The sequence below is a fragment of the Indicator indicator genome, chromosome 17, assembly GCF_027791375.1.
Source record: "Indicator indicator isolate 239-I01 chromosome 17, UM_Iind_1.1, whole genome shotgun sequence".
In the NCBI taxonomy this organism is placed as follows: domain Eukaryota; kingdom Metazoa; phylum Chordata; class Aves; order Piciformes; family Indicatoridae; genus Indicator; species Indicator indicator.
Genome location: NC_072026.1, coordinates 12,910,464 through 12,936,978, shown reverse-complemented (window position 1 = coordinate 12,936,978; position 26,515 = coordinate 12,910,464). Strand labels below are relative to the sequence as shown.

The window sequence follows — 26,515 nt, the reverse complement described above, 5'->3', positions numbered from 1 at the left end:
TAAATTGGTATCAGACAGCTTTGCTATAAGAAAGCCTGCAAAAGAACCATTAAAAAATCCAGAGCAAGTCACAAATAGTGCAAACTATACTTAGTACTAAATCCATTTCTGAGCCAAGTACATTCCAGATATTCAGAATGCTCTACAATGAAGTTATAACAAATATATACTGCTTGCCAGGCATTTATTTGCATATTTTATTAGCTGCTTACTACTCATTCAAATCAGTATGAGAAAGAGACTTAACAGTCTCTAGCTTACAGTGCTAGAAGCTGCCTGACTGTAGCACTATCAGCACTATTAATGCCTACAGGTACTGGTCTAATTTGAACTCAAGACTTATCAGTGCTGAACAAATTAATAGAATTCATGGTTTCTCAAATAAACAGTCTCCTCAACACAATGACTCATTCTAAAATGGCATCTATTCCCTCATCAGGTGGAGGGTAACTATAGGCACTGAAGAACTCATTGGCTTAAAACTGTACAATTGTTCAACCCAATAAAGGTGGATTAAAGCTTGAAGCCCTTTAGAATTCAAAGGTGAACATTAAATTGCTGAACACCAGTCCAAATTATTTTTAAAAAATCAACACATGTGGAAATTCTGTTTTTAAATTTCTGCAAGCTTACACCTCCTAGGAAGTTAGTGATTACAGATTCAGGGGGGTTTGAGTTGTTTCACTTGGCAAAAAAAAGTATTTCTATAGGGTTAATAAATACAACTTTTGTACTCTCTGGACAGAATTATGCATTTAGAAGGCTTGTGCTTGTACTTAAGTTCTCTGGAGGACAGTTTGACAAGATTCTCAGGCCTATTTGTATTTTTAGCAATAGTCAGACATTTCTGCAATTATACACTCCCCAGAAGACAAAAGACATGCTATTCTGGATGTCTATATTGCAAAAATAGAAAACTATTACATTTCTTGAAAACTCTGCTTTAATATTAATTATTAGTATGTGTCATTTTACAGGAGACCTTTTCATTGTATTCTGCCACAGAAGTTCTGGAAGAAAGGTTGCTCCCACTTCCATTTACTTGATATCAACTTTTTTTTTTTTACTGCTACCACTTTTTGTCAGACATTGGAAAATACAAGATAAGGCATTTTCACAGCCAATCTCAGCTCTGGAGGAAGAATACTAAATACAAATGCCAGAAGTCAGCACACATCTGACCCATCATGAACAGCATACCTCATAAGTTAATTGATTCAAAACAGTTTCCTCTCAAAAAGAGTCCATATTTCTCAACATAGAATTTTTACCTTGAAATTACTACAGAGGAAAACAATTACTGCAGCATTAAAAGATTATCTAAAAGTTTGCACATATTTACACTTAAAAAATAATACCTTTTATATGGTTTACAACCCAGCTCTTATTTCAGAGAAGTAACACAGGCTATTCTCTACAGCTGGATAGCCTCAGTGTAGTTGCCAGTTCAGAAGCGTTGCCAGTGCTATGGCAAGGTTTGCTTGACCTAATGCACTTAAAAAAACTGGATCTCCTGCTTCTTTTGCAGTTAACAAGATTTTCAAAATTTCCCATTTGGGGAAATTTTCTGTTGGGGATACTGACGTTGACTGGCTCTGAAAGCTGTTCCTCCTTGAACTATGAAAGATGCTGCCTGTGGAAAAGAGACTGGATGGAAGTATAGCAGCTGTCACTTGCTGGAGGCTGCACGTGCTGTTCTGTAACACGTGTTTCCGCTACTCCATCACAGGTTTTCAGTCCCTGTCAGAGCCTGGCTCTTTCAACCAGCCATACTGGTAACACTGACATACCAATGCAGCAATTTATTATTTTTACTATATATATATATATATATATATATGCACAGTATGTATATATTTTGTTGATTCACAGCATTTCAAACTCACATCATAAAGTTTGCAAGTTGCTATAAGCTATTCTAATGTGAAAAAGCTGTCTGATTTCACACAATATTTGCCTTACGGTAATGCAAGCATTGCTTTATCAGAGTATTTATTAGAGCACATGAAAATTTTATTGCTCAACTTCATTTGCTTTGTGTCTTGGTTACAACAGCCACAGAATTTATGGAGAACATAAAGAGCTTTGACATCCTCAGTTAAACTAATCCACTGATGAATAAGGTTGTAGACCAATCATGTAACCCCTCTTCTCAGCTTTGAAGATGATAATCCAGCTTGTACCCTCTGAGTCAAGCTCAGTAAAATACACTTTTCTGCTGAGTAGTTTAAAAAAAAACCCAAACAACTCTATCAGTGAACACACATGACTTCACATTGCAGTGACTGTTATAAACAAGAATCTCTAAAGCACTGCAATTCAAAATAATATTGTATAACACAGGGAAGAGGGAGTTGCCCTGTTCAGGAATACATCATGGAAAGATTGACTTTCAGTCTTTTTTTTTTTTTTACCGGTATTTGGTTGTTCTCACATCTTGCTGCTTTGGTGGCTCTACAGAAACTGTATCTGTGAAGTAGAGTTTGCATATTAATGCCAATACATAACACATGCTTTCTCAGTGTTTTGGAATCCTGAATCTATTCAGCTACCTTGTTACTTGCACGTTAAGACTGTAAGTTTTGGCACATTAAAGAAGTCCCAAATAACATTAAGACCAACATATCTGTATGACAGGAGTACAGGTTCCGCAACTTGAGTGACCTCTTGCCAATGCCTTTCTCACCCACTACCTGTGCCTTCAGAAAGCGTTCACCACTGCTCCAGTCAGTATGAAGAAACCCAGCATCCAGCTAATGTCATAGAAAGTCTATATTCTACATATATTCACCATTCCCATTTTCTTACTATTGACAGCAAGAACTTAGCCACTAAAATCTGATTTTCACTTTCTTCCTTGCTTTCTACTTTTGTGTGCTCTTAGTCTGAATTTGCTTCCTTGCCTGCAAAAGTAGTTGCCCTTGACTGAAGAACCCCCCACTTTCACCTGAAATACATTAGTAGCCCTTTGTGAATCATTTGGTTGCTTTTACCAAGACTGAGGTTTCAATGTAATCAAGACTCAAGAAAACAGATCACCTGAGTTTCAGAAACAGGTGCAAAAGGATTTGTTGGCCTTAGACCAGGCTGCGTATACATCATGGACTGAGGTGCCATCAAAGGAGCAGCTCCAACCTGAGGAGGTACCTGTATGAAAAACAAAACAACCCACAGAATAGCTATATAAAAGTCAAACTAATTCTAGAAGATGCCTCTTTCAGCATTGTAAGCATAGTAGAGAATAAGCAGGTAGACATACACACAGTAACTCCAAAGCCTTAAAAAAAACTTGTATAAAATTCAGAGCAACCTGATCCAATGCACAGTGTGAAAAAGTCATCAGATTTCACACACTACTGATCTTATGAAACAATGTATGTAGGATGAGGAGTGATTTGAGCATGTTAATGCCTGCCATGAAACCCACTGGAGGACACAACTAGGCTTTTCAGGAATACAAGACAATCGCATTTCTTACCATTCCATATACAGGCACTTGAGGTGTGGTCAATGGGTATGCAATAGGAGCAGGTACCTTCAATCAAGAAAAGATGTAATGCATGTTAGATAAGCTCATGCAGACTAGTAACGTCTATAAAGCTGTGCAAAACACTTGTTTTTCCCCAATACTTAAGTAACCAACATATTTACAAGAAATTGACTTACATATGCAGCATAGTGTACTCCATTCTGGCACAGCAAAAGGAGTAAGGACAGAAAATTATTTAAGAGGTATTTGAACTCAAAAGGGATGGATTCAAGTTCAGTACCGTAACTTTGTATAACTATACTCAACTCACTTAATAAAACAATTAAAGCAGGAGGAAAAGTGCAAGGACGGTAACATCAGTAACTATGACTGTTAACTTGGGATATGCTAGAAAACCTGTCTAGAAAGCTGTCTGTAGTCTTTAAGACTTACAACAAATAAGTTTTACTGAATGGATCTAGATTTAATTATATTGCTTGCACACGCATTTGTGCAAGATGCTTTCAGAGGGCATGGCATACAATACTCCTTCTCACTCTCATTATGTGAGAAGAGCATAGAAAAATCATCACCAAGGAAGCCAGTGACCATTCAGCTTAAACAAATAGCAATAGATGTCTAGCGAGGTCAACGTTGCTCACATATATTGCAGAATTTAGCATCATAATATGAAAAAAAGAAAAAAGAGCATCTTAAGTGGGCAATCATTTAGGTTATGTTTAGGCAGTGATGCATACAGTTTGTATTGCCATGCATGGTTAAGTAGTGCTAATTGCATTAAAAATAGAGGGCTAGTTGAAGTATTTCACTATGACAGAGAATGCAGACTATACATAAACTGGAAGGTTAGAACTCTGAATGCCACAGACCAAGCAAAGACAGTTTGAGCTTTCCAGTAGTAGGGCACTGATTTTAAAGTTGCTCACAGATGAGCTAGTTTCTTTGCATCATTAATTGCTGGAATTCCAAGCAAACGAGTGAGCAGATACCTGGCATAAAGCACTCAAATGCTTAGACCAGAAAGTATTAAACATGAACACATGAAATAAACACAAAACCAAAAACCACAGTGATCCGTGTGTGCCAAGGTGCCCTCTATCTTTCACAAACAAAAATGCATCAGCACTAATAACAGCACCAAGAGGTGATAAAACGGTTTTATTTTGGTTTCAGAAGAGTCACATAGAAGTGCTTTTCAGCAGAGAGGATACCTCAGCTATGTTTTGAGTTTTGGTTTTGAGTCCAATCCTGGGTTTAATATTTTATTAAACTTTGATAATTTTCATTGACCATACTCTCATGAGGAAAACAGGCATTACAGGCAAAGCCATTCTTACTGGAAAAGAAAAATCAGCAGTCCAAAACTCATTGCTCACATGGTAATTACCCTAGTTGTACATACAAGCCAGCTGAACAGTCTACTTCCCTCTAAGGCAGCTACATTTCTGAAGTGGTTTGTATCTCTACTTATATAAATAGTATATATGGATAGAAGATACTTGAAAATCTCATTCAAAAGCACAGCAAAAGTCAACTGTTGACAACTATCCTTCAAAGAAATGAAAATTTTTCATTTAAATATCTGTAAAATTTTCATTTAGCATTTTGTACTGCCTTAATACAAAGTTGCTGTTGAGCATTATGGAAGTCCAAAGTGCTGCTTGACCTGGTAGTTAAGGTGGTTTGCAAGGGTTGTAGCAGTGCTTCATGTGATAAAACTGAAGAAGGGAAAACTGAAGGAACAGCAGTTCTTCCCTTGAAACGTTCTTGGAATTCTCAACAGTACATGTGGGAGGAAAGGAGCATCCCAAACACATCAAAAATAGTTTTGGAGGGATCATTTGTTTCAATTACAAAGTAACTTATGAATGGAGATATGTCTCAAATGAAAGTTTTGAAAGCATTTAAGTCTTCAAAGTTTTACAGTGAGGGACAATAAAAGCATACAAAAAAAATCTCTACCTCATTAGGTTTGATAAGTGATCCTACAAACATTCCCATCCCCGCTCAAAGTCTTGTCCCACACAGCCTTTGTTATTTTTTCAGTTAATTCAAGCAAGAAAGCATCATTTTCTAGAATGTGTGATTCAATAGTACAACTATTACCCTATGTGGGATTGTAGGTAAGGGAGTAGGGTTCCATGTGGTTGATGTGCTTGTTTTTGCTTGCCAGTTTGTTCCACCAGTAAGTTTTTTCTCTGTAGGCTGGGTCCACTGCATATCCGATCTAAAACAGAAACATGGTATTAGTTCTCACAGAGAGTCAACAGCTAGCATAACATCTTCATCATGGAAAACCAAAATATGTCTTCATGCATGTACACAGCTGAAATCTCTATGTGGAAGAAATGTCCAGGATTTCAGTAGCTACTTATCTATCTCTGTTCTACTAGGTATGAATTCTGGAGGGTCTATTTTGTATTATAAGCAAACTATCATTACTGCACTGTACAGCGTAACATTTAACTTGAGTTGTATGTTAACTTCAAGAGATTTTATGGCGTTTCATAAAAATACAGCAATTGCAAAACTAACTGAAATTAATTACTTCAAAAGTTCAGGTGGACTACGTTGTGGTGACTGAGTACAATCTCCCTCTGTCAACACTGTTCTCGGTACCGATTACTTCCAGGAATTGAGACTGCTGCCATGTTAATGTTGGTATATTGTGCTGAAGACTACCAAATAGTCATGTGAGAATATAAGAAGTACATATGCACTTACTTTTTGGACGGAGTGCCACCAAAGCCAAGATCTGGATGGAAAGAGAAATGTTAAAAGAAAAAAAAATCCTTAAGTATTCTCAGGAGTTTTTTTGGGGGAAAAAAAAGCTTATTAGTAACAAATAGGAAAGTTACATTTGAAAAGCTTCACACTTACTTCCCACTAGGTTAGCAAGTGAAGAATCAAGGTCATTTGCCAAAATTTTTCCACTTTGTTGGTTGACTACGGTGGTTCTTTGACTCTGCAGTGGCACAGTGGGTTGCAATACATCATCTAGAAAGTTAAAAGCTAAATGGAGAGCATAAAAGTAGCTGTTAACAAAACAGTTACATTGCATTTAATAAAAGACCCAGAAGCCAGAGAGGTGTTTTCTTTACAGAATACTAAGTAGTTTAAGCATTCATATGTGGAGGTTCAACAAATTGGAAGTTTTTTAAGTCTTTGACAAAAGCATAGTTTAACCTCTTTTTTTTTTAATGGAATATCTTGTAGCTACTCATCCAGTAGAATCTTAAAAATACCATCCATCACTGATGAATTAAAATTAAGTTAAATGTCCCCTAAAACCAAAGAAAGCTGTTAAAATTTCAGTGTTCTTGTAACACAATAATGATACTGCCAGTAGCCTGAACATACACAAGAGTCCCTTTGCTATGTGTTCATAAGGACTTTGAAAACATAGCAAAATTGTACAAAAGTTCGTAACTCAGCTATTCAAGTAACACACAAATCTTTAGAAGTACAACATCTCTCAATGAAGTTAGAGGGAACTCATCATATATCAAGAGAGAACACTGAAGTGCTAAGCACTGAAAACAGATTAATGTAAGCTTACCCATTTAAAGATATCCAGTGGCCCACGGTCAAAGTTCATTCCCCCAAAAAGAAAGGAAACTGTTATTACAGTTTTTATAGTAATATTACAGTTATTATAGTGATTAGTCAAAGATAATTTCAAAGTAACTACAGTTGAACCAATTGCTTGTTATTTTATCAGCCCTATAATCAGCTTGCAAATGTATTAAGTTACTAAAATTTGAACTGCAATAGCAATTATGCTAAGTTTTTAAGCAACTGTTGCCTGTAGGGTGTAAACCAGTCATAAGCTAGTTTTTACCACTTGTAGTCCTGTACTCTGGTGTTGTAGATTTTCCTCCAAAAACAGCATCGAAGTCCACATTAATTGTTGAAGAGGTGGTACCTGGAGGAGCTGAATGAAGGGGAAAACCTGGAAAAAAAAGTTTAGTATAATTAAATATAGCCATAGAATACCACTCATTACAGTGAGACCAGAAAGTTTAGAAAGTAAAATAAAATCAATTACCATCAACAGTCAGAGGATGATACACAGAAGCATATCTAGGTTTATGACCACTAAAGTCATCTTCATAAAAAGAGAGAAGAAGATCAGTTTAAAAGACAAAAAAGGGAAGGAGACAAAATTTAAGCCTGCCATTAAAGTTAAGAATTTTTAGTAATGGAAAAGGATTTCTTTATTTAAAAAACTTGAAAAGCTCAAGTAACTCCTGCAGTGTCCATTACAAAAGAGGAGGAGTCTGCGGTTTGAAAGGAATTAGTAAAAATTCCATCAATATTGCAAGCTTTAGGATGTCTAGGTTGGGCAAGCTGAACAAGGCAATGAGTTATTTCAACTGCTGAAACAAATCTTTAAGAAAACACATAATTTACTACATCTGGAACTAATGGGCTATTTAAATTTCTAATAAAAAGTGCAACTTGGTTCAAAGCACAAAAAGATTACATGGCCCAGTTTATTAGCATTATCATCTCCAGTTGCAAAGTTTGGGTTTTTACCACTAAACAGTTCCACCGTTTGTTTGGAGGAAAAAGTAGAATTGATGAAAGGAGTGGTAGATTTTACAGCTTCTTCAACTGGCTTCATGTCAAAGATGTCCAGATGAGGTGGAGAACCAACACAACCATTTGAGGACGAGAAAGGACCTTTCAGGTGCAGAAGCGAAGGAAAAAGAATAGAGAGTACAAGTAATGGAAAAGAAAAACAGGCTGAAGTGTCTGACTATGAGAATCACTAGACAAAGTCAAACTGTAAATATTCCACCTAGTGATCAGCCCATTAAATATATAAATTCTTAGTTTCAGATAAAAATCCTAACAGCTCTCTCTAATTAGGGAAAATTCATATTAGCTCACCTCCCCAAGCACTGCTTGCTGATGTTGATATAGCTGGAGTACTCTGAACGGTTGGAACAAATGCAGGCTGAAGATCAAAAAGATCACTAGAAAGGTTGGGCATGCTGAAGAAGAGAGAAACATGATAAGAGAAGATATGGAACAGGCATTGTATTCTCCTGTTATGCAAACACTCACATCAGTCTTACTTTCTCTTGTTCACTAGTAGCCCATCAACACTAGTGGTACAAAACAAAACTAGTAATAAAGCACTAATCAATAGCTAAATTCCTGTGAACACACCAGGAAGGCAACAGCAAGAGGTTATTCTTGAAAAGTGCTTAAGAAGTAACTAGGATCAGTGCTTTGCAGTAGAGCTACAAGCCATGACAGTAATTTCTGCCTGCTTTAGAAATCAAAGCATCTCTTACCTATTTGTTGTGGGTGCTGGTACTGCAAAGAGGTCAACAGCTACAGTGGTATTCATACTTTTTCCTGACAAGGTGCTTGGGGATGCAGATGTGGAAGTGGAATTTGATACTACAGAAATCTCTCTTAATCGCTGCTCCTGAAAGATCAGATATACAGTTTGCCTTTTATTATTTTATTAACCTTTCAGTCCTAAAGACCTTGTCTGAAAAGCAATTTTAATTATGGTCCTAATAAATAAAGCAGTTATTCTTCTGCAGAGTCCTGAAAACACAAAGATGATTGAAATTAGAGATAAGAGTATTTATTTTAAAAAAACCTTTAAAAAAAATTCTAAAACTCAAGTTTTAAATTTTTTTTAAGTATCTGTAACTGCCTAGGAGACAATGACTTCTAGTCAAGCAACACATTCTAGGCTCTCTTCAAAGTCACTCAGAGAAACAGAGCAATGAGCCTTTCTTCAGGAAGACCCATCTCTCTACTGTTAGGATCTCTTCATAGTTGAATTCAGATGTTCAGAAGTCAGGCTGCGTGATGTGCAGCCTAGTAATATCCATATGGTGTTGCTCTTAAAATAAAAATCTAGTTTATGGTGTTAATTTTAGATTTACATCCCTCATGATCCCTAGATCTGCCTTCTGCATTTATACGCCACAGGTATATGCTCTACACTACTTATACACCTGAAGTAAAATAAGAGTGAGCTTGCAGGCACCCCTGCCCCTCAAATTAAGATTTTTATCCACTGATCCATTATTTTGTTACTGCATCTACAAGTCCTATTACAGCAGAAGTGGGACAGAGCAGAGGGGAGACACCTGACAACTCCTAAACCCAAAACCCTGAACAACATCATAGCACTGGCTGAGGTTCACATGAAATAGTTCAGCAGCAGGCAGAAAGACACATTAAACAAAACACTTGCTTTACAGTGATTACAAAAAATGCCTTACATCAAGGAGAATGGAAAATCTTCAACAGACCTCTACAATTCCAGAGGTGAAACTCAACTCTGCATTACTATCAAACTTTACTTTCACAGTCCAAACAGTTTTAAGACTTTCATAACAGGGACATGAAGAGAGTTGCTTCATTGTTCAGGGGTGTCTAGACCATGTCAAAGCAAAACAAGAAAAATTCCCAGCTGCCCCCACATATAAATGATTTATATCAGCTGTCTGCTATTCAAATCATACTCCCGATATAAGGGTCATTATATACTGGCAGCCATCACACCTGCATCCTACAGAATCACACCTTATCCTCTCTATGATGAGAGACCCCCACCACACACTATTTTAAGTCAATCCTGGTTTTCACCTGTATCCAGTTAAAAAAAATCTGAACTTGTGAAAAATATAGTACCTTAAGTGCCTGCAGTCTAGCTTGCTCCTCCTCCAACGCCTGTTGCTTTTCTTTTTCATCCATCTTGCTAAACGACATTCCTGTATTGGCAAGTGTGGAAACTGCACTGGATAGGGCACTAGCTCTAAAAACAGTAACAAAAAAAAGTTTTATTAGTAATTAGCCATACATCACTTAGTTTAATCAAGTGCCTTATCTGAATTGTGTGTCATTCCCTCTCCACTCCATTTCTTCCCCCACTCTCTGGTACAGAGAGGCAGACTTCCCAATAAAGAAGTCTGTGAAAAAGCAGCATGAGCACATAGGATCACTCCTCCCTCAAGTTTCAGTGTGTAGGAACTGAAAAGTGCTGAATATACCAGCTGTCTTAAGGTCACACTGACTAGACTGGAATTCTATTCTGTTCAAGCAGCAGAGCACAGAAAGCTTACTTGTACACATTATATATGTAACAATAAACACAGCACAGGAGTTATTTCTTTCATCATGTATTTTTTAGCAGAATTCTGAGGCAGCAAAACCTCAGGTACTTGCCAGGGGAAAAAAGTACCAGACAAGGGAGACAACAGCTCAGGAATACAGCTACCCTGATGTATTTATCAATATTTACCAAGCTTCTGTTGAAGAATGCCTGTGCCAAAAAAGATCTTTCACTCTTCACTCAGAAATACCGTTCATACAAATTGATACAGTTCCTGTCAGCATAAAGCTCCAAAGCTAATTCAACTGCTCTGAGCAGAGGCCAAAGAACTTCCATAAGTAGGGTAAGATAAATTCATGGCCTGAGACTTAGATAATTGACAATAAAGATAAATACTGTCCTAGCTGAGGTAAAAAGCTTCAAAATCCAAATACCTTAAGTCTTACAAACCAAAAGGACTTCAAAAGTAAAAGCTGAAAATAATAATACATAAGGTCTCAGTTCAGTGGTTTATTACAGCAAAATAGCTATCAAAATACTAAGATTTCAAATGTGACTAATTCATACTTCTAGGGAGATATATTTGAAACTGATAAAATTCAAGAATACAAAGTAATTTAATCGTGAAAATTCTTAGTATGACGACAAATTCTAAGTATAGATATCGTTGTAATTCACTGGGTGCTCACCTGCTGGCAGCAGAGACTTCTTTTGTTTTCTTTCCCTCCACAGAAGCCAGATGCTGTTCCAGTGCTTCAAGCAAGCTGCTGGGTGCCTAAAGTGAAAGTATTTATAAACCACTTCTTTCTAGATAAGACATCATTGTTTAGTACACAGATTCGTTTCCTCATCCATCAATACCAAACAAAACCTCAAATATCTGTAATTGTGTCTTCGGGTTTTGTTGCCATCACACACACCTGGATTCTATCTATACCCAGCTGTGGGTCTTAAAAGCAGTGGTACCACAGAGACACAAAGTAAAGATTCCCTTGGAAGAGTTCTGCTTTTGTGCATGAAAACTCAACCTGATCCCAACAATACTTACTGCAGACTGAGTAGCTGAGTAGCTATTGCACACATGGCTACACGATAAACCAACTCAATTACTGCAAATCTTTTGGTGGCCTAAAACATTAGAAACTAGCAACAGCACTTCAAAAAGTTGCCTTTTTTTTGGTGTGTAGATTCTCCCCACCTCTCTACAGGGAAAGAGTCACCCATGAGAAGTTTAAACATTACCTATTCTTAAAATCAGCTAAAAAGATTCAAAAAACCAGGCTTTCAGCCACTTGAAGTCAGCCACTAGACAGCTCAGCTGAGACTTGAGATACTTAAATGAGTTTCAGGTGACCAAGACTTGTAAGCTTACCAAGACTTGAGAGCAAAGACATATTATTCAGTACCCAAAACAAAGATTTTAACTAATAGGTAACAGAAATGAGCGAGTTTAAAACATATAGACTGAGGTACAGAGATGCTTTAGTTCCTACAGAAAACAAGACAGAAGTGCCAACCACAACAAGCCTCCTTTCCTTTTTACCCACTACAGAGGTATTTCTTTCCTACCAAAGGAATAAATCTGAGCTTATCTTGATTACAGTGTCTTAGCGTGAAGTACAATTTCTCCAAATCACCCTATAAAAAGAATCTCCATCAAGCAAAATTACTAGGCTGACACTTTTGGAAAAGTTCAATGACTTGCTACTGTAGTCCCATGTCTCTCTTTAGTTCTTACCTACATGGTCTATGCTCCATAAAACTAGTTAAATACAGCCTAGTGCTGGTTCAGATGAAGACAACATTAAGCCTCTCTTGCCAACTTTCTGTAGGTAAACAGATATGATAGACATTGTCTGTAAGAAAAACATGCTTGTGCCCTTGCTAGCCCTTCTGTACTAAAAGCTAGACCAAAGCATTTCCTGGAAAGCAGAAAAATATTAATTACACAAGGCTTTGGCAGGTTTCCCTCTGAAATACTGAGCACAATTCTAGCTTTCCACATTCAATGAAGGACAGTTCAAGCTACAAGAGATGCAAAGAAAAGCTATTAGAATAATCTTCTAAGTAGACTTTTTGGCTTAAAGTTAAGGCCTGATGTGGTATTTCTTTCTATAAATAGAGCTAGGTAAGCTAAGACAGTGTATTTACCTCAACTCAATGCTCAATAAATTCAGCATTCAAACTAGACAGCAAAATCCCATGGGGGAGCATTTTGAAATATCTTTTCAGAAAGGACACAAAAAAAAAAAACCAACAAAAAACCACCACTCCATATACTGTCACCTGTCAGGAGGAACAATAGAATCATAGAATCAGTCAGAGTTGGAAGTGACCACAAGGATCATCTAGTTCCAACCCTCCTGCCATAGACAGGGACACCTCACACTGGATCAGGCTGGCCAGAGCCTCATCCAGCCTGGCCTTAAACACCTCCAGGGATGGGGCCCCAACCACCTCCCTGGACAACCCATTCCAGGCTCTCACCACTCTCATGGTGAAGAACTTCTTCCTCATGTCCAGCCTGAATCTCCCCAGTTCCAGCTTTGTTCCATTCCCCCAGTCCTATCACTACCTGATAGCCTAAAAAGTCCCTCCCCAGCTTTCTTGTAGGCCCCCTTCAGATATTGAAAGGCCACAATAAGGTCTCCTAAGATCCTTCTCTTCTCCAGACTGAACAGCCCAACTCTTTCAGTCTCTCCTCATAGGAGAGGTGCTCCAGCCCTCTGATCATATATTAATAGCATGACACCACTAGAGAGATAACCTTAATATAGCAGGAGACTATACTCTAATTCCAGAAAGTTTTCCCTAACCTTTGTCACCTTTTTTCCCAAAGCCACTCTAAAACCCACCTGAATGGAAAAGCAGATTCTATACTTACTGTTTCTAAAAGCCTCTCAACAATCCTTTCCACCATAAAACCTAAAACTAACAAACCAGTAACTTCTCTGAACTTTCTCATCGCTGCTGCAGATAATGAGCAAAACAAAGATGAAATTTTGAGTGAAGAGATCGTAGTAGATTTATACAGAGAGAAGACACCTGGGCAATATGACTTGAAAGAGGCTGCAGTTTATGATTCCTTCTCCTCATCTGACAGACTAACATCCACACAGAAGAAAATTACTCAGCTGCATTTATGAAATACAGGAACAGCTATAAACAAAGCAAGCAACACCATTGTTAAACAGGGCACCTACAAAGGAAAATATTTTCTTTATGGGAACTGGCAGGAGTAGCAGTAGCCTGAACACTAGGATTAAGGAAAAAAATGAAACAAAAAACCCCAAAAAACTTACATAGCAGCAGCAAAAATAAACTTCTAAGGAGGTAAAACCATTGTTGTCAGGAACAGCTTAAAGAAACTCTGAAATATGTATATCCCAAAACAGAACATACACCAGTGCAAACAAAGTATCTGGAAAATGTTGTCAGGAACAGCTTAAAGAAACTCTGAAATACGCATATCCCAAAACAGAACATACACCAATGCAAACAAAGTATCTGGAAAAAAAATGAATATGATAGACAAGAATAAAAACAAAAGCCATCATCCTGTCAGAACTTAGTTTGGAAACACAAGCACACTGAAAATTATTTTTTTGTGAAAGCTTAGCATTAAAAAAATTTAGCAAATTCTTAAACATAGCACTAAATTGATGCACAATTATTCAACTCTTAAATGTCACAAAATTTCCTATGGAAGTAGAATACTTAACTGTGGCAGTGGAATCATTCAAATACACAGGATTCTGACACCTACAACCACAGCTCAGAGAGCTGCCTTTCATCTCAAGTGCACTTAAAACAAAATAGCTGAACTATTAGAAAGAATGTTGTGAGAACGGTAGACACTGGCAGCCATGAACAACACTGACAAAGGAAGGTTTTGGTTTAGATTTGATTTTCGTATTAAAAATACACTGAAGTACTTTAGGCAAAGCTTCATAGCAGATTTTTACATGATTAACCCATGAAATTGAATTCCATGAAGTAGGTGTAGCATTACTTGTGACTGTTCAAAGTTTAGAATTTAACTGTTTCACAGTCTACTTAAACAGCTTGAATACTCTAGACTGTTCACCAGGTCAAATCATGTTTCTCCCCTCCTTTCTGCCCCTCAATTTACCCTCACTAGGTGTTCTCCCCTCTATTCCACCTTTCAGACCTAATGTGCCAGAGCACAGCCTCTACTGCACGTCTCTCATAGCACTGAGTAACATCAAAGCCAGCGTGAAGTGTTGATAGAGAAACATCAAATCTATTCAGATCCCAGGGGAAAGAAATCTTGACTGAACTAGGTAACTGTAATCTTTAAATGCATTGAAAGATGTTAAGTTGCAGTGAAATGGAAGGTTTTCCTCAAGGCATGGCAAGATGCCTCTGGCTTACATGCCAGCAAATGCTCTGTGATAAAAAACAGAAGTTCTTGAAAATATTTTTCTGTGAGTTTTATTGCTTTAAACAATAAAAAAAAAAAACTTAAAGCTGTGAAGTGAGAATACTGAGTACATTTAAGCCATGGGAAAAGTCACCATACAGATTTCCCATATATAAATATACAGAAGAGTACATTCTCAAGATTAATGACTACTATGATACACACCAACCTATAGAAACACAAAGAACAAAATAACTGAGATAATTGATAGGTACACTGACCTGAGTAAGATCTGGAATGTCACCCTGATCAATTCCAACTTGCTGGGTTTACATTAAAAAAAAAAGGGAGGGGGAAAAATTATATTAGTACCTGCAGTGGCAATGAAAATCAGTACCAGTTATTTCTGAATGCTACATATAAACTCACATATTAAAAAGGGCAGTTTATAACTTTCTGAACTGGTAAGGAATTACACTTGGAAACCACCTTAGAAATCACAAGTGCATTAAACTGCATCTCGAAGCAACCCCAACTTCCAATACAGCCTAATTTTCTCCTGCAGAAAAGCTTAAAGGGAGCATTAGAAACACATTGCTGACCAGACCTACTTCTTTTTGAGCAGTTACAGTAAAAGAGAGTCCCATGTATACACTGCAGTGCTCAATTCATACATTTTGGATCATTCATGAAGTTTGTAACAGTTCAGAAAGTTTACTGCATTGTCTGGCTAATAAAAATTATACCAAATAATCTCACTTCATCTTGAGCATAAATAATTTTTAAAATATCTGATCTACAAAATACTTGCTTGTACAGCTAAGTTAAGCAAACACCAATCTGTTTGTGAAGCTGTTATTAACACAGACTACTGTACCAGTACAGATAGCTAAATAATATCCTTTCCATAGATGTAGATTTATTTACCTCTGCTACTTTGAGGAACTCTGATAATTTGGTCATTCTGGCTAGAAATTTTTTGTAAATATCCAAGCCGTCTTTGCACTGGTTCTTCTTCATATCAAAATATCTTTCTGAGGATGCAAATAAAACTCTCGTAAGACAGCAGCCTCCCCGGAAAAAAAGCTGATACAATATTATAAGTGTTAATTAGGAGACAAGCTTAAGGTTGAGAAGAGACAGGAGTAAGTCAAAGCTATTCGGATTTTAAAGTATTTATGGATATCAGGCACCTTTTGGAATCAGTAGAAAAACACTGATTTTTTTATTTCAATACTTTACAATATAATGCAAAGCTTTATTAAGCATGGATGTGAATTACTGCAATTATTAGGTATTTACGGGGAAATGTTCAAGAATTCAGCTCATTAGCTGGCAATGAGGCAAATTTTGTAATCTGAAAATATTCCTGGTATATATTTACAATTTTAGACCCTGTATCAGTATGTCTTGATGTTTGTAAATGGATGGGCTCAATATCCAAAAGGCATTAGAATGACTATTAAAGTGGTACTTCTATTGAATTGACCTACCAAAAGGAGTACCAGCACTGTCATTCACTTTTTACGGTTTTATCCTATATACTTATAGATATTTCAGTGAGCAAAAACTAATGGATTAACAGAACAAAGTGATCAGATTTTGGCTTTAATAGTCATTCTAAGACTTTGCTATGAGCTTATCACTTGTGAAGAAAAACCCTACAGGTCATGTACTAGGCTCAAGTAGATTCAGGTACCAGGTAAAGGTGAATAGCGAAGCTATAAAGAAAGTACAGGAAACCAGAAGTCAGGCATGGTGTGATTATACTAAATACACAAAATACCATCTCACAGTCCAATTGCAAAGGTTAAACACTGCAGGTCTATGGTATCTTTATTTTAGTCTTACCAGTCACCTTCTCATCTCAAATCCTGTTTCAAGTTGTATTCAATGTAGAAGTGTATATTTAAGTCTATGCTAGTTGCCACTGAAACTAAGACAGGCTCATTTTCATGGTAAAGGAGCAGAGAATTTATTAGGAAATTGCAGTCAGAAATTGCCTATAATCTGTAGTTTTCTCAAGTATCTTTTGTAAAAGTTCAAAAGCTAATAAAATTCTCACATACCTAAAAGATTAATAATCCCCTCATTGTATGCTGCAAAAAGTCTAATGGAATCTTTAAAGAGGAGCATAAAGGCAGCATTTATAACACCATTTGTTAGTTCATTTGGATTTGCCTGTGTAGAAAGCAATGAGAAAGTAAATTAGTATTTTAATAAAATTAAGAAACTATCACTTCAAAATGAGTGAGCATTACCTAATCCTGTGCTTAAAGTACTTACATCAAAATCAAGGAGTGCATCAAGCTGGTTCTGTATGATTGGGAGGGTTTTCAGAAGCTTTTCAGCATTCATGGTTCTCATCACTCCATCTATCCTACAGAGCAGAAGATGCACATTTACAAAGCTTGGCATGTTAAGCTGTTTCAGCAATACCCCATTGCTTCAAAAGGTCAAATGGAACATCAATCTATGATAAACTCAGGAACATCTACTAATTCTACCCATCAATGTAAGAGACCAAGCAAAAAAAAAAAAAAAAAAAAAACACAACAACCAACAAATAAACCAGCAAGTCTTACCCTCTTTTCATTTTGGTGAAGTCAACTGCTACAAGTCTATATGAAAGTGCTTTTTCATTCAAGTATCTGCTGTATCGCCTAATGAAGGTAGACATATCATAGCCTAAAAGTCAAGCGTTTATGAGTTAGATATTTTGAAGGGGTAGAGTTTCTTTCAAGTACTATTCTCCTACTAGCCCTATTTACATCAGCTTGCATTAAAAAGCCAGGCACTTCCCAAAGTCTTGGGATTCACTATTTTTCACCTGGAGATGTAATGCTACAGTTTCCTTCCACCTTCCTAAGAGTAGTAAAGCATTAACTGCAATTATGAGAATAAACACCTAAATATGTTAAAATATTAGGCAAGAACTAAGCAGCTCTTAAGATGTTCTTAAAACTACACTAAAAATGTATTCCTCGTAAAATGCTGAAGACTTGGGTAAATTATCTGCAATGCTTCAAAAACCACATAAAGACCCTAAAATGTTTTCTGCCACTGGCAAGTAGTCAAAAGATGTGTCAGAGATTTGAAGTTCTCTGTATTTATACAGCACATCCCAGTTATCATTTCATGCACTTTAAGGGCAAACATTTACTCCTGAGAGACTGAAATGCAACAGCAAAACAGATCAGTGTGCTAATTTGCATCAGATTAGTTCTCAGCCTTAAGAGTTCACTTAAAATTTAGAGCCATATATGCACATGATACAAAAATTAGACAAATTTCTAACATTCAGCTAGGTAACTCAGAATCTCCCTTGCATCTACATCCTTAGTTGGGCGTTCTCTGGTGCCTCACACAATATAGATCATAACATCCTTTCATTTAAATGTTATTTGTCTCCTAGAGTGCACCAATGCAGGCACTATCACAGAGCAAAAAAGCAGTAGAGTGATTTCCTTCAGTGAAAGATCCTTACCCTGCATGGCACTTTTGTCCAGGTAGTTATTTAAATTGAACAGAGTGTTTCGGGATGCAAGATACTGGATAAAGCGCTGTTGAAGAAAAAGGTGAGAGTATCACTGCTGTGACAGTCAAAGCATTTAAGCATATTGTAAGAAAACTACACTTACCTTGTAACTGTTTCTAGTAACCTCTTATCAGTAACAGATTAATGGGAAAAATTCAAAGGAAAACTACTGATTAGCAAAGTCTCTGAAACCCAAAACTCTTTGACAAAAATAAAAATTAAAAATTTAAACTAAATAAAAAGATATAACTGCTCATGAATAAAAGACTAATAATCCCTGAGGGAGCATTTAATGTCTGGAAGTACCTTTAAGGATCATAATTTCGGTATTATCAACAGTCAGTCATTTATCAAGAGAATTTATCAACACAAGTTCAGGACTAAACTGTCGCCTCACCAAGACAAAGTTTAGGTTTTAACAGAAGGACTTTGCAAGAGATGTTACATTTCTAATGCAATGTTACAGTCTGGGAAGCTTTTCATAAAGAGTGATGAAATAATTTATATGAACTAAATGCAAAAGAAGCCTGTTTCAGAGGAATGTTAATGGCAACACCACGTGAAGATTCAGTCCATTAGATGATTATTTGCAAGACTGAATATTCTAGTCACCATATTTCTCCCTCCTTTAGTAAGTATTTTTATTTGTTAAAAGGTTCGATATGCACTGCTAACAAGACTTTTGCAGCACTCTTACTGATAAGCATTAGTCTAATGAAGTAAAGCTCATCAGAAGTCTTTTTAAGTCTTCACTCTAGGAAGGTCACTCGATAGTCCCTCACAGCCCAATCCAAACACCTGCAGGTAAATTGCAAAAACTGATATATTTTGGTAATGAAATAACTAAGGATTACTGCTTCTCTGGTAAGTACTTCACAGTCACCAGCAGAACTAAAACAGAGACCTTTGAAAAACTGAAGTATGCATCTAATGCTTCATAGACTGCGACAATTTTTAAAACACTGTCAAGCAGGATTTAACAGAATTAATCACATCTTACCTCGTTTCCATACATCATGAGGTGGTGTGTTGTAATTAGAGCTTTGAAGACTACAACCCAGCTACTGTTTGCAGTTCTCTCAAAGAGTGTGTCTGCCAACTGTGGAATATTCACATTCATTTCATTTGTGCACTGTATTAGATCTAAATTAAAAAGAAAAAAACCCAAGACATTACAATGAGCTATATGCTCGAAGAGGATCATGTTATTTTGTATTTTTACATTGAGAAGTCATGCAGCAAGCATTAACTTCAGTCCTTTAAGAAATAATTCAGCTATTTTACATTTCTTCTTCAAATTCTCTGCATTTTACTGAAAAACTCCAAGTATAAACCTCAAAGGCATTTCAATAATTTTATGGAGCCCCAATCTCTCATTGATAAATAACCTGTTCCAGTAGAAACTCTATGCCTAAAATATTGTTTGAAAGCCAGTGTAGACTTGCAGGATGCTCAATGCCTGAAGTCACTCAATCTAACCAAGAAAACGAAGATCAGAAAAGCAAGGAAAAGCTGAGACATCTGTAGCTCATGAGATAAACAGGAGGCAGGTAACCTGCAACCCTGACTTTGGCCTGCATATTTACACCTGACTGCAAATGAGATGCTACAAACCTGTAATAAAACATTTCTGTAAGAATTAAGAGCAAGAATTTGCTCTTTCCACTTAACTAAAATAACCTGATTATCAACCTACTAAGTATCTTGTGGTGGATCATGGCCAGTCTCAGGCTTTTGTGTAAGGAAAGCTCTTTGTGACTGACTATAAACTCAATAATAGAATATTAGCTTGGGAGGTCAGAGAGAGAGCTTAAAATTTCTCCCCGAGTATTGGTACAAAACCAGAATAGGCTCCAGCAGATACATGTGTGGAAAAGCAGTTGCTGAGAACACAGCAAAGAACTGAATCCAGGACTATTCTAAACTCCACAAGACATGCACATTAGACACTCAATCTTTCTCTGAGCTAAATTTGGCTCATATGTGATCAAAGTACACCTCAAGGACTGGGCAAGGCCAGTAAAACAAACACTTAGTTTGAAAAGCTTCCTTTGTGGCCTCTTTAAGCCAAGTCTGTTGGTTGCAGAACAGCCTTGCTAGTTATGTGCTTTGTCTGCATTAGCACTAGAAGAAGGGCAGGTGCTCGAGAAGCTGGGCAACAACTGAACACTGAGGTGTCCCTGAAACAGCCAGTTCATTTGTCTTATGAGCAGTATGTAGAGGACACTAGAATCACGTAGACTACCTTATCGCAAGTAATTTAAACATGGATGTAGCGATCACACGTTGATATTTAGGGCAAAGTACTTCACAGAAATATTGCTCTATGAATTTTTATCTGTTCTAATGTATAGAATATATTACAGAGGTATCTTAATTAAAGATCTGTTTATTAAGAACATAAAGTCCTTTAATTAATATCCAGAGTAATTTTAACAGAGTAAAGAGTTTTAGGTAATATCTTGTAGAAGTAGTAAGCTATAAAATGCAAATGCTAATAAGTTACTAATTTCATTCTCATGTCAAAGGTTTCCATGTACAAAACACACAAGTTGTGACTAAAACTTTCATTCTTCATAGTAACACACAATACTGCTGAAATAAAGCTTCTTTTCAGGGCTCTGTTTTTTGCAGTTAGGCAAGCTATACCTTATTACCGAGTTGTACTAAAACACTGAAATATTTACAAATGTAAAGATTTGCAAAAAAGTCATTTGATAGATGCTGCTCACCACTCAAGGCTGTATCACTGACAGATGCCGTGTCAGATTGAGAAGTACTTCAAAATGTCTAGAAGTCCAAACCGTCCATAGACAATTATTGCCCCATATAATGAAGCAAGTCCCAAATCCAGAATTCACATAGAAAAAACTTGAACTTTAATTCAACAGCCTCATCTACTGAATGAGAACTTTGTTATGACATTACTAAGTAATTACCTCAACACACAAGGCAAATAACTCTTCCTAAATCAAATGAACTTGTAAGCAAGCATTATAAGCCACTACTGTTAGAGCATGCTCAGTAACTTGCTCGCATCTTGCTTCATGTAACTGAAGTGTCTGTAACCAGCACAAAGATGTTACAAAGCATTGCAAGTCCTCAGTTTATAAAGATCAACCAATTAAAAAAAAAAAAAACAACCAACAAAACACCCACCAACTCTACACAGGTTAGTACCTGTTACATTACTGATAGGTAACAGTTAAAAAATTCTATTGATCTGCTGAGGTCAAAGACCGCACAGCCTTTTAAAGATACTATTTCTGCACAAAGTCCTTTTCCTTCAGTTTCCCACAAAGCAAATCAGATTTTTCACTAAACATTTTTTGATATTGACTGCTCATTAAATAATATATGAAACTGGGAGGAAAAGTGCAGGTTAAAAACAAAGCCTTTCTGCTTTCAAGTGAAATCAGCCAAGCTCATTTCATTCATGTTTTGTCAGCACTCTCCAAAGATGTCAGTCTCCAAGATGTCACCTTCCTTCAAGCTAAGGTTTACCAGCAGATGTTCCAATAGACCCTAAGATGATGCTGAACATCTGGGAGATGCTGTACAAGTACTTATGTCTAAGACTGATACCAAATGCATTTCTATAGTGCTGCTCAGGCACAATGCAACAGACCTCCCCTTGTTAGTAACTATATAAAACGCTGTAACACCTCACCTGTCCTTAACCCACACATCCATTAAAAATCCCTTTGTCTTATCATGCCATCATAAAGGTTTACTACCACAAAAACCCATCCAGGTGTCTACCTTCAGCAGGGAACATCTGCCTTCTGCTTTTTTGGTACACAGGACTAAAGCCTTCTGCCAAGGGACAGTAACAGAGGGAAAGTTGATAGATCTCTGGTGCATTTGAGAAATTAAGTTAGTTTATTCCACAAATATAGTTCCACATGATTGAAAAGTACAGCTCCTGCAATTCTGTAAAACTGCTATTAAGGTTTTCCAGTACAAGCTTTTGGTAGATGTAAGCGTGACCATTTTAAAGACCAACCAGAATGAGCTATTTCACATTTCTTGGGCTACTCAGACTCTAACGCAAGCTGTGCTTGAGGTTAGAGGTCTTGAGTGAGCTGTAAGTGCCATGTGCTTTAGAGATACACAGAAGACAAATACATACTGGGTTCCCTGAAGACAATTTCTACTGAGGAAAACTTAGCCTGTGCTCTTTGGTTTCAAAATCTCCTTGAACACACAAACACTTAAGCCACAGTTGCCAATACTGAAGAACGCACGCTTAGGAAAACAAAATGTCTGTAAAATACTAAACTGAAAATCAATGGTGGAAATCACTCAGTGAATTTTGTAGGCCAGAACTGGACCTTCCTAAGAGTGTATTGCAAAAATGTTAAAGAATTTCTTCAATAAGAACTCAGGGCAATGTTTTTTTTAATTATTATTTTTGAACTAGTAATAAAAAGACTAGCATCATATCTGACCTGTAGCAATTGAGATACAGAACAAAGTGTCACTTCTCTAATATGACTTTAAGTCTGCAATAGAAATATCTACACAGAAACAACTGTATGGCTCTGTTACAGCTGGCAGCAAAGGAGGAAAAGGCTGTTAACACCATGCATCTGGAAGTACAAAGGAACACAGGCACCTGAGAGACTGACAGCTGGGCAACTGTAACATGGATGTTGGCAGCAAAAACTGGAATGAAAAGTGTTGGGCAAACGATGCTCTTTTTCTTATATCACTGCTTATATAAACACTTTACAACTCAAAGCATGTTGCCAGTTACCCGGAGGAATCATTTCAACTGCAAGTGAAACTGTGGTGCTATTTCTAGAATGGAATTTAGAAACATGTTCACATCACACAGGGAAGAGAAAAAAAATAAACAACAAAACAACCACCCAACTGAAAATCCGCAAATAAACAAAAAAACACCAAACCCAAACACCAATCAAACAAACCCAAAACATAATGCAATTTTACAGTACCTGGATTATCATTTCTTAAAATATTTCCAGTGCTTGTACATGTAAATTGGAGTTTTATGTTTTGATAACTACCTACCTTACCTTGCCCTGTGCTTCTTAAGAGGACAGTATACTAAGTTAAACAGGAGTTGTTTTTTCATTTATTACTGTGTTCATTCAAAAGTTTAAGCTGCAATTAATTTAGGGGGTTGTGCTTTTCTAAATTTTGGTCTGCACACAAGTCTACCCTGCCAGTTACCAATGAGGCTGAAGTTTTCATTTATTCATTCTTATCGTGGCTTTTCAAAAGCTAGCCAAGAAGAGATGTCACCAACAGCAGGATCTAATCCCACTCCACTGCAACCCAAACTCAGGAGGCTGAGGTGAGGTAAGAGAACCTACACAGGGGCAGAAGAGACAAGACTTTAACGTGCTCTACTAAGATCAGCCTCTGTATAGCATTTTATGATATCCCAAAATACTACAGAAATAGATCTGCTGACTTATTGAGGACACGATGACCTACTTATAAAAGAAAAAAACCCCAAGTATTCCCACTGACATTGCTTAGGGGTTTGTGTGTGTGTTTCTTCCTCTTCACGAAAAAAATACGACTATACTACCCAGTAGCTAGTAGCCAGACAAAACCCCAAGCCTCCAAAATACTAATTCACATGCTGCATGTGTAACATATTCCCACAAATACCCATGTTGTAAATACCCACATTGCAATATTAATAGTTTTTCTCGCTGAGAAAACTTGGCAATAAAGGGATTTTAAGAACTGATCTGAATAGTTTCCCATGATCCCTGATACAACTACAGCATCTCTCAAAACCACATAGTTGGTGAAGGCTTTCTTGAGCAGAAATTACGAGCAATACCAGATGGTGTAACATTTTAAATGACACACGCAAGTACCGATCAAGGTACAACTAGCAGTGTTGCATTAAATCCAAGCTATGTTTTCCTTCATAATTCACTTGAATTGGAAAGTACTTGCACTGTCCCTTTGAAAATACATGGTGTGATTTTTTTTCCTCATGATTACAGTATTTAAACCAGTATCTCACCTGGTTGCATTTAACACAATTAAGTTTTGTGTACAAGTTAAAAACCAAGAAGTACAACACTAAGACTTACAGATATTTGAAAGACAGGGCCTGGGTATATTCAGTGAAGATTGGAGAGCATTTGTGGTTGTTGTCTTTCTTAACCCCTTAAAGAGATATTTATGCTACCATACATCTTATCTTCTTCCCTCCCTACCTCACCAAAGCATTCCTTTATTTCAGACACCAAATCAGAAAAACAATCTTTTTTTTGTGTCTTAGACCAAAGTCTGGGAAACTAAATTGCACCAAAACACAGAAGTCCTCTGGCACAGAAGTGGACTTTCAGGGGGTTGACAGCTCTAAACAGGTTTGTATTGAAAGATACTCAAAGGAAGTTGATAGCCGAAAAGCAATCTCAGTTTATGCTATTCTCAAATTAAGAGTTTTTCCAGGTTTCCATTTTCTTGTTTGGTGAGGGTAACTTATAGTAGATTACATTATTTTAAGGGTATTTTCAAACAATACACTACACCTTTTAAGCTTCAGAAGCGTTCTAACTATTGAGCAAACTGTTACCACTTTTTGGCTTCCTGTTATGTTGCCGTTTCTAAACTTGAGGGTTACCTCATTAAGTTGTTCTACACCAAAGGTGAAACACAAGACAAGATAAAGTTATTTTTTAAAGGTATATTTAAAAAAAATTAAATTACAAATTGTCAGTTACCAAGACTTTTACCTTCAACACAGTTGCTGTATTCGACTCATTGAGATCAATAACAAATAAGATGTACATATTTGATTTTAAAACTATTTGATCCACATTCAACGCTCTCACATAAGAAATCTGTATTAAGAGACAAGTGCCAAAGCATCAGGGAGCCAAACTGTCCTCAAACAATGTAACTGAGTACACTTCTTCCAAGAGTTAGAATATGACTCCCCTTAATACTACCAACTTGAACAAGTCCCGCAGAACAACCGGCCTCCTCCCTTGACTGTGAAGAAGCCAGCAAAAAGCTTCATGTTTTCTCTCCTTAATGGCAGCACACACACTTCACTTCCGATAGAAGGTGAGCAGTACACTGCACAAGGCTTGAAGCATTCAGTACACTCTGGAGCAGTCAAAACAGTAACTGTGATTGCTAGTTTCCGTTACTAGAACCTGAAGCAAAGCACCATCACTGATACAAAAGATAGCTTTCTGCATCTTTTAGTATGCAGAAAGGATTTTTAACATATTAATTATAGCAGCCGCAACATACTCTCATTCTGGAGAGATGTATTGGTCCACCTTTGCCCTTCCCTTTACTGCACTTCAAGTCTTTCTACCTCGTTTCAAGAGCTGCAAGACAGAAAGTTGTGGTATTTGGGGAAATGTTATAAATATTGAAACGGCTGCACTCTTAGCATATGCACAGAATGCTGTAAGAGTGCTTAAAAACGTAACTTGACCCTCCTAACAGTAAAACCACACCACTTAACCCACCTTTTTCCCAGCTGCTGGATTAATAAGCACTGCTGTGTCCAGAACGCATAAACTAAAAAGCCTTTAGGGGGAAGAGCTCACCAGGCTGGAGTATTTTTCCCGGACGCGACAGGGTGTTAAAAGGCTCACTCCCTCCACATGTAAAATAAGTTTTGAGGAGCAAACCAGTCAGGTTCACCCAGCTTTACACGACACCCCTCCTCTCCCAAGCGGTTCTCCCCTCTGTACCCTCTCCTCGCCGGCAGCAGGAGGGCAACGAGGCCACAGCGGCTGTCCCGGGGCTCACAGCGGCTGCCCGGCGGACTAACCGCAGGCCCCCCCCGGCCGCCCCCCCCCGGCCACCCCCCGCCCTCACCGTGGGGTGCAGGCCGCAGGCGGCCACCGCAGGGTCCTACTCACAGTCTAGGTGCTTCTTTTTGGGGCCCATCACCTCGTGGGTCGTCGCCTTGCAGACAGCTTTGGCGACAGCCGAGCCAGTGACGCTGTGCTGCGCCGCCGTGATGCGGTCGGTGATCGACTGCCCCGACATCAT

At 37.4% G+C, this 26,515-nt stretch overlaps 1 protein-coding gene across 5 annotated transcripts; it reads right to left on the bottom strand.

The window, feature by feature from the left end:
• Positions 1-1,850: 1,850 nt before the first annotated feature.
• Positions 1,851-26,515, bottom strand: LOC128972587 (phosphatidylinositol-binding clathrin assembly protein-like). 5 transcript variants are annotated; one of them, XM_054388652.1, is made up of 22 exons: positions 26,383-26,515; positions 19,503-19,645; positions 18,452-18,527; positions 17,550-17,652; positions 17,251-17,344; positions 17,034-17,145; positions 15,892-15,998; positions 15,246-15,287; positions 11,270-11,355; positions 10,160-10,283; positions 8,797-8,933; positions 8,387-8,490; positions 8,030-8,176; positions 7,539-7,598; positions 7,332-7,442; positions 6,371-6,502; positions 6,215-6,245; positions 5,597-5,717; positions 3,667-3,690; positions 3,479-3,535; positions 3,040-3,147; positions 1,851-2,469 (listed from the first exon to the last, which is right to left on the bottom strand). In XM_054388652.1, the coding sequence occupies exons 1-22, from the start codon at positions 26,513-26,515 to the stop codon at positions 2,455-2,457; spliced, it is 2,067 nt and encodes a 688-aa protein (XP_054244627.1). In that variant the 3' UTR covers positions 1,851-2,454. The 5 variants fall into 5 exon arrangements, with proteins under 5 accessions (XP_054244627.1, XP_054244626.1, XP_054244628.1 ...); XM_054388651.1 differs by lacking the exon at positions 3,667-3,690 and having other exon boundaries at positions 26,383-26,512; XM_054388653.1 differs by lacking the exon at positions 3,667-3,690 and having other exon boundaries at positions 6,371-6,487; positions 26,383-26,512.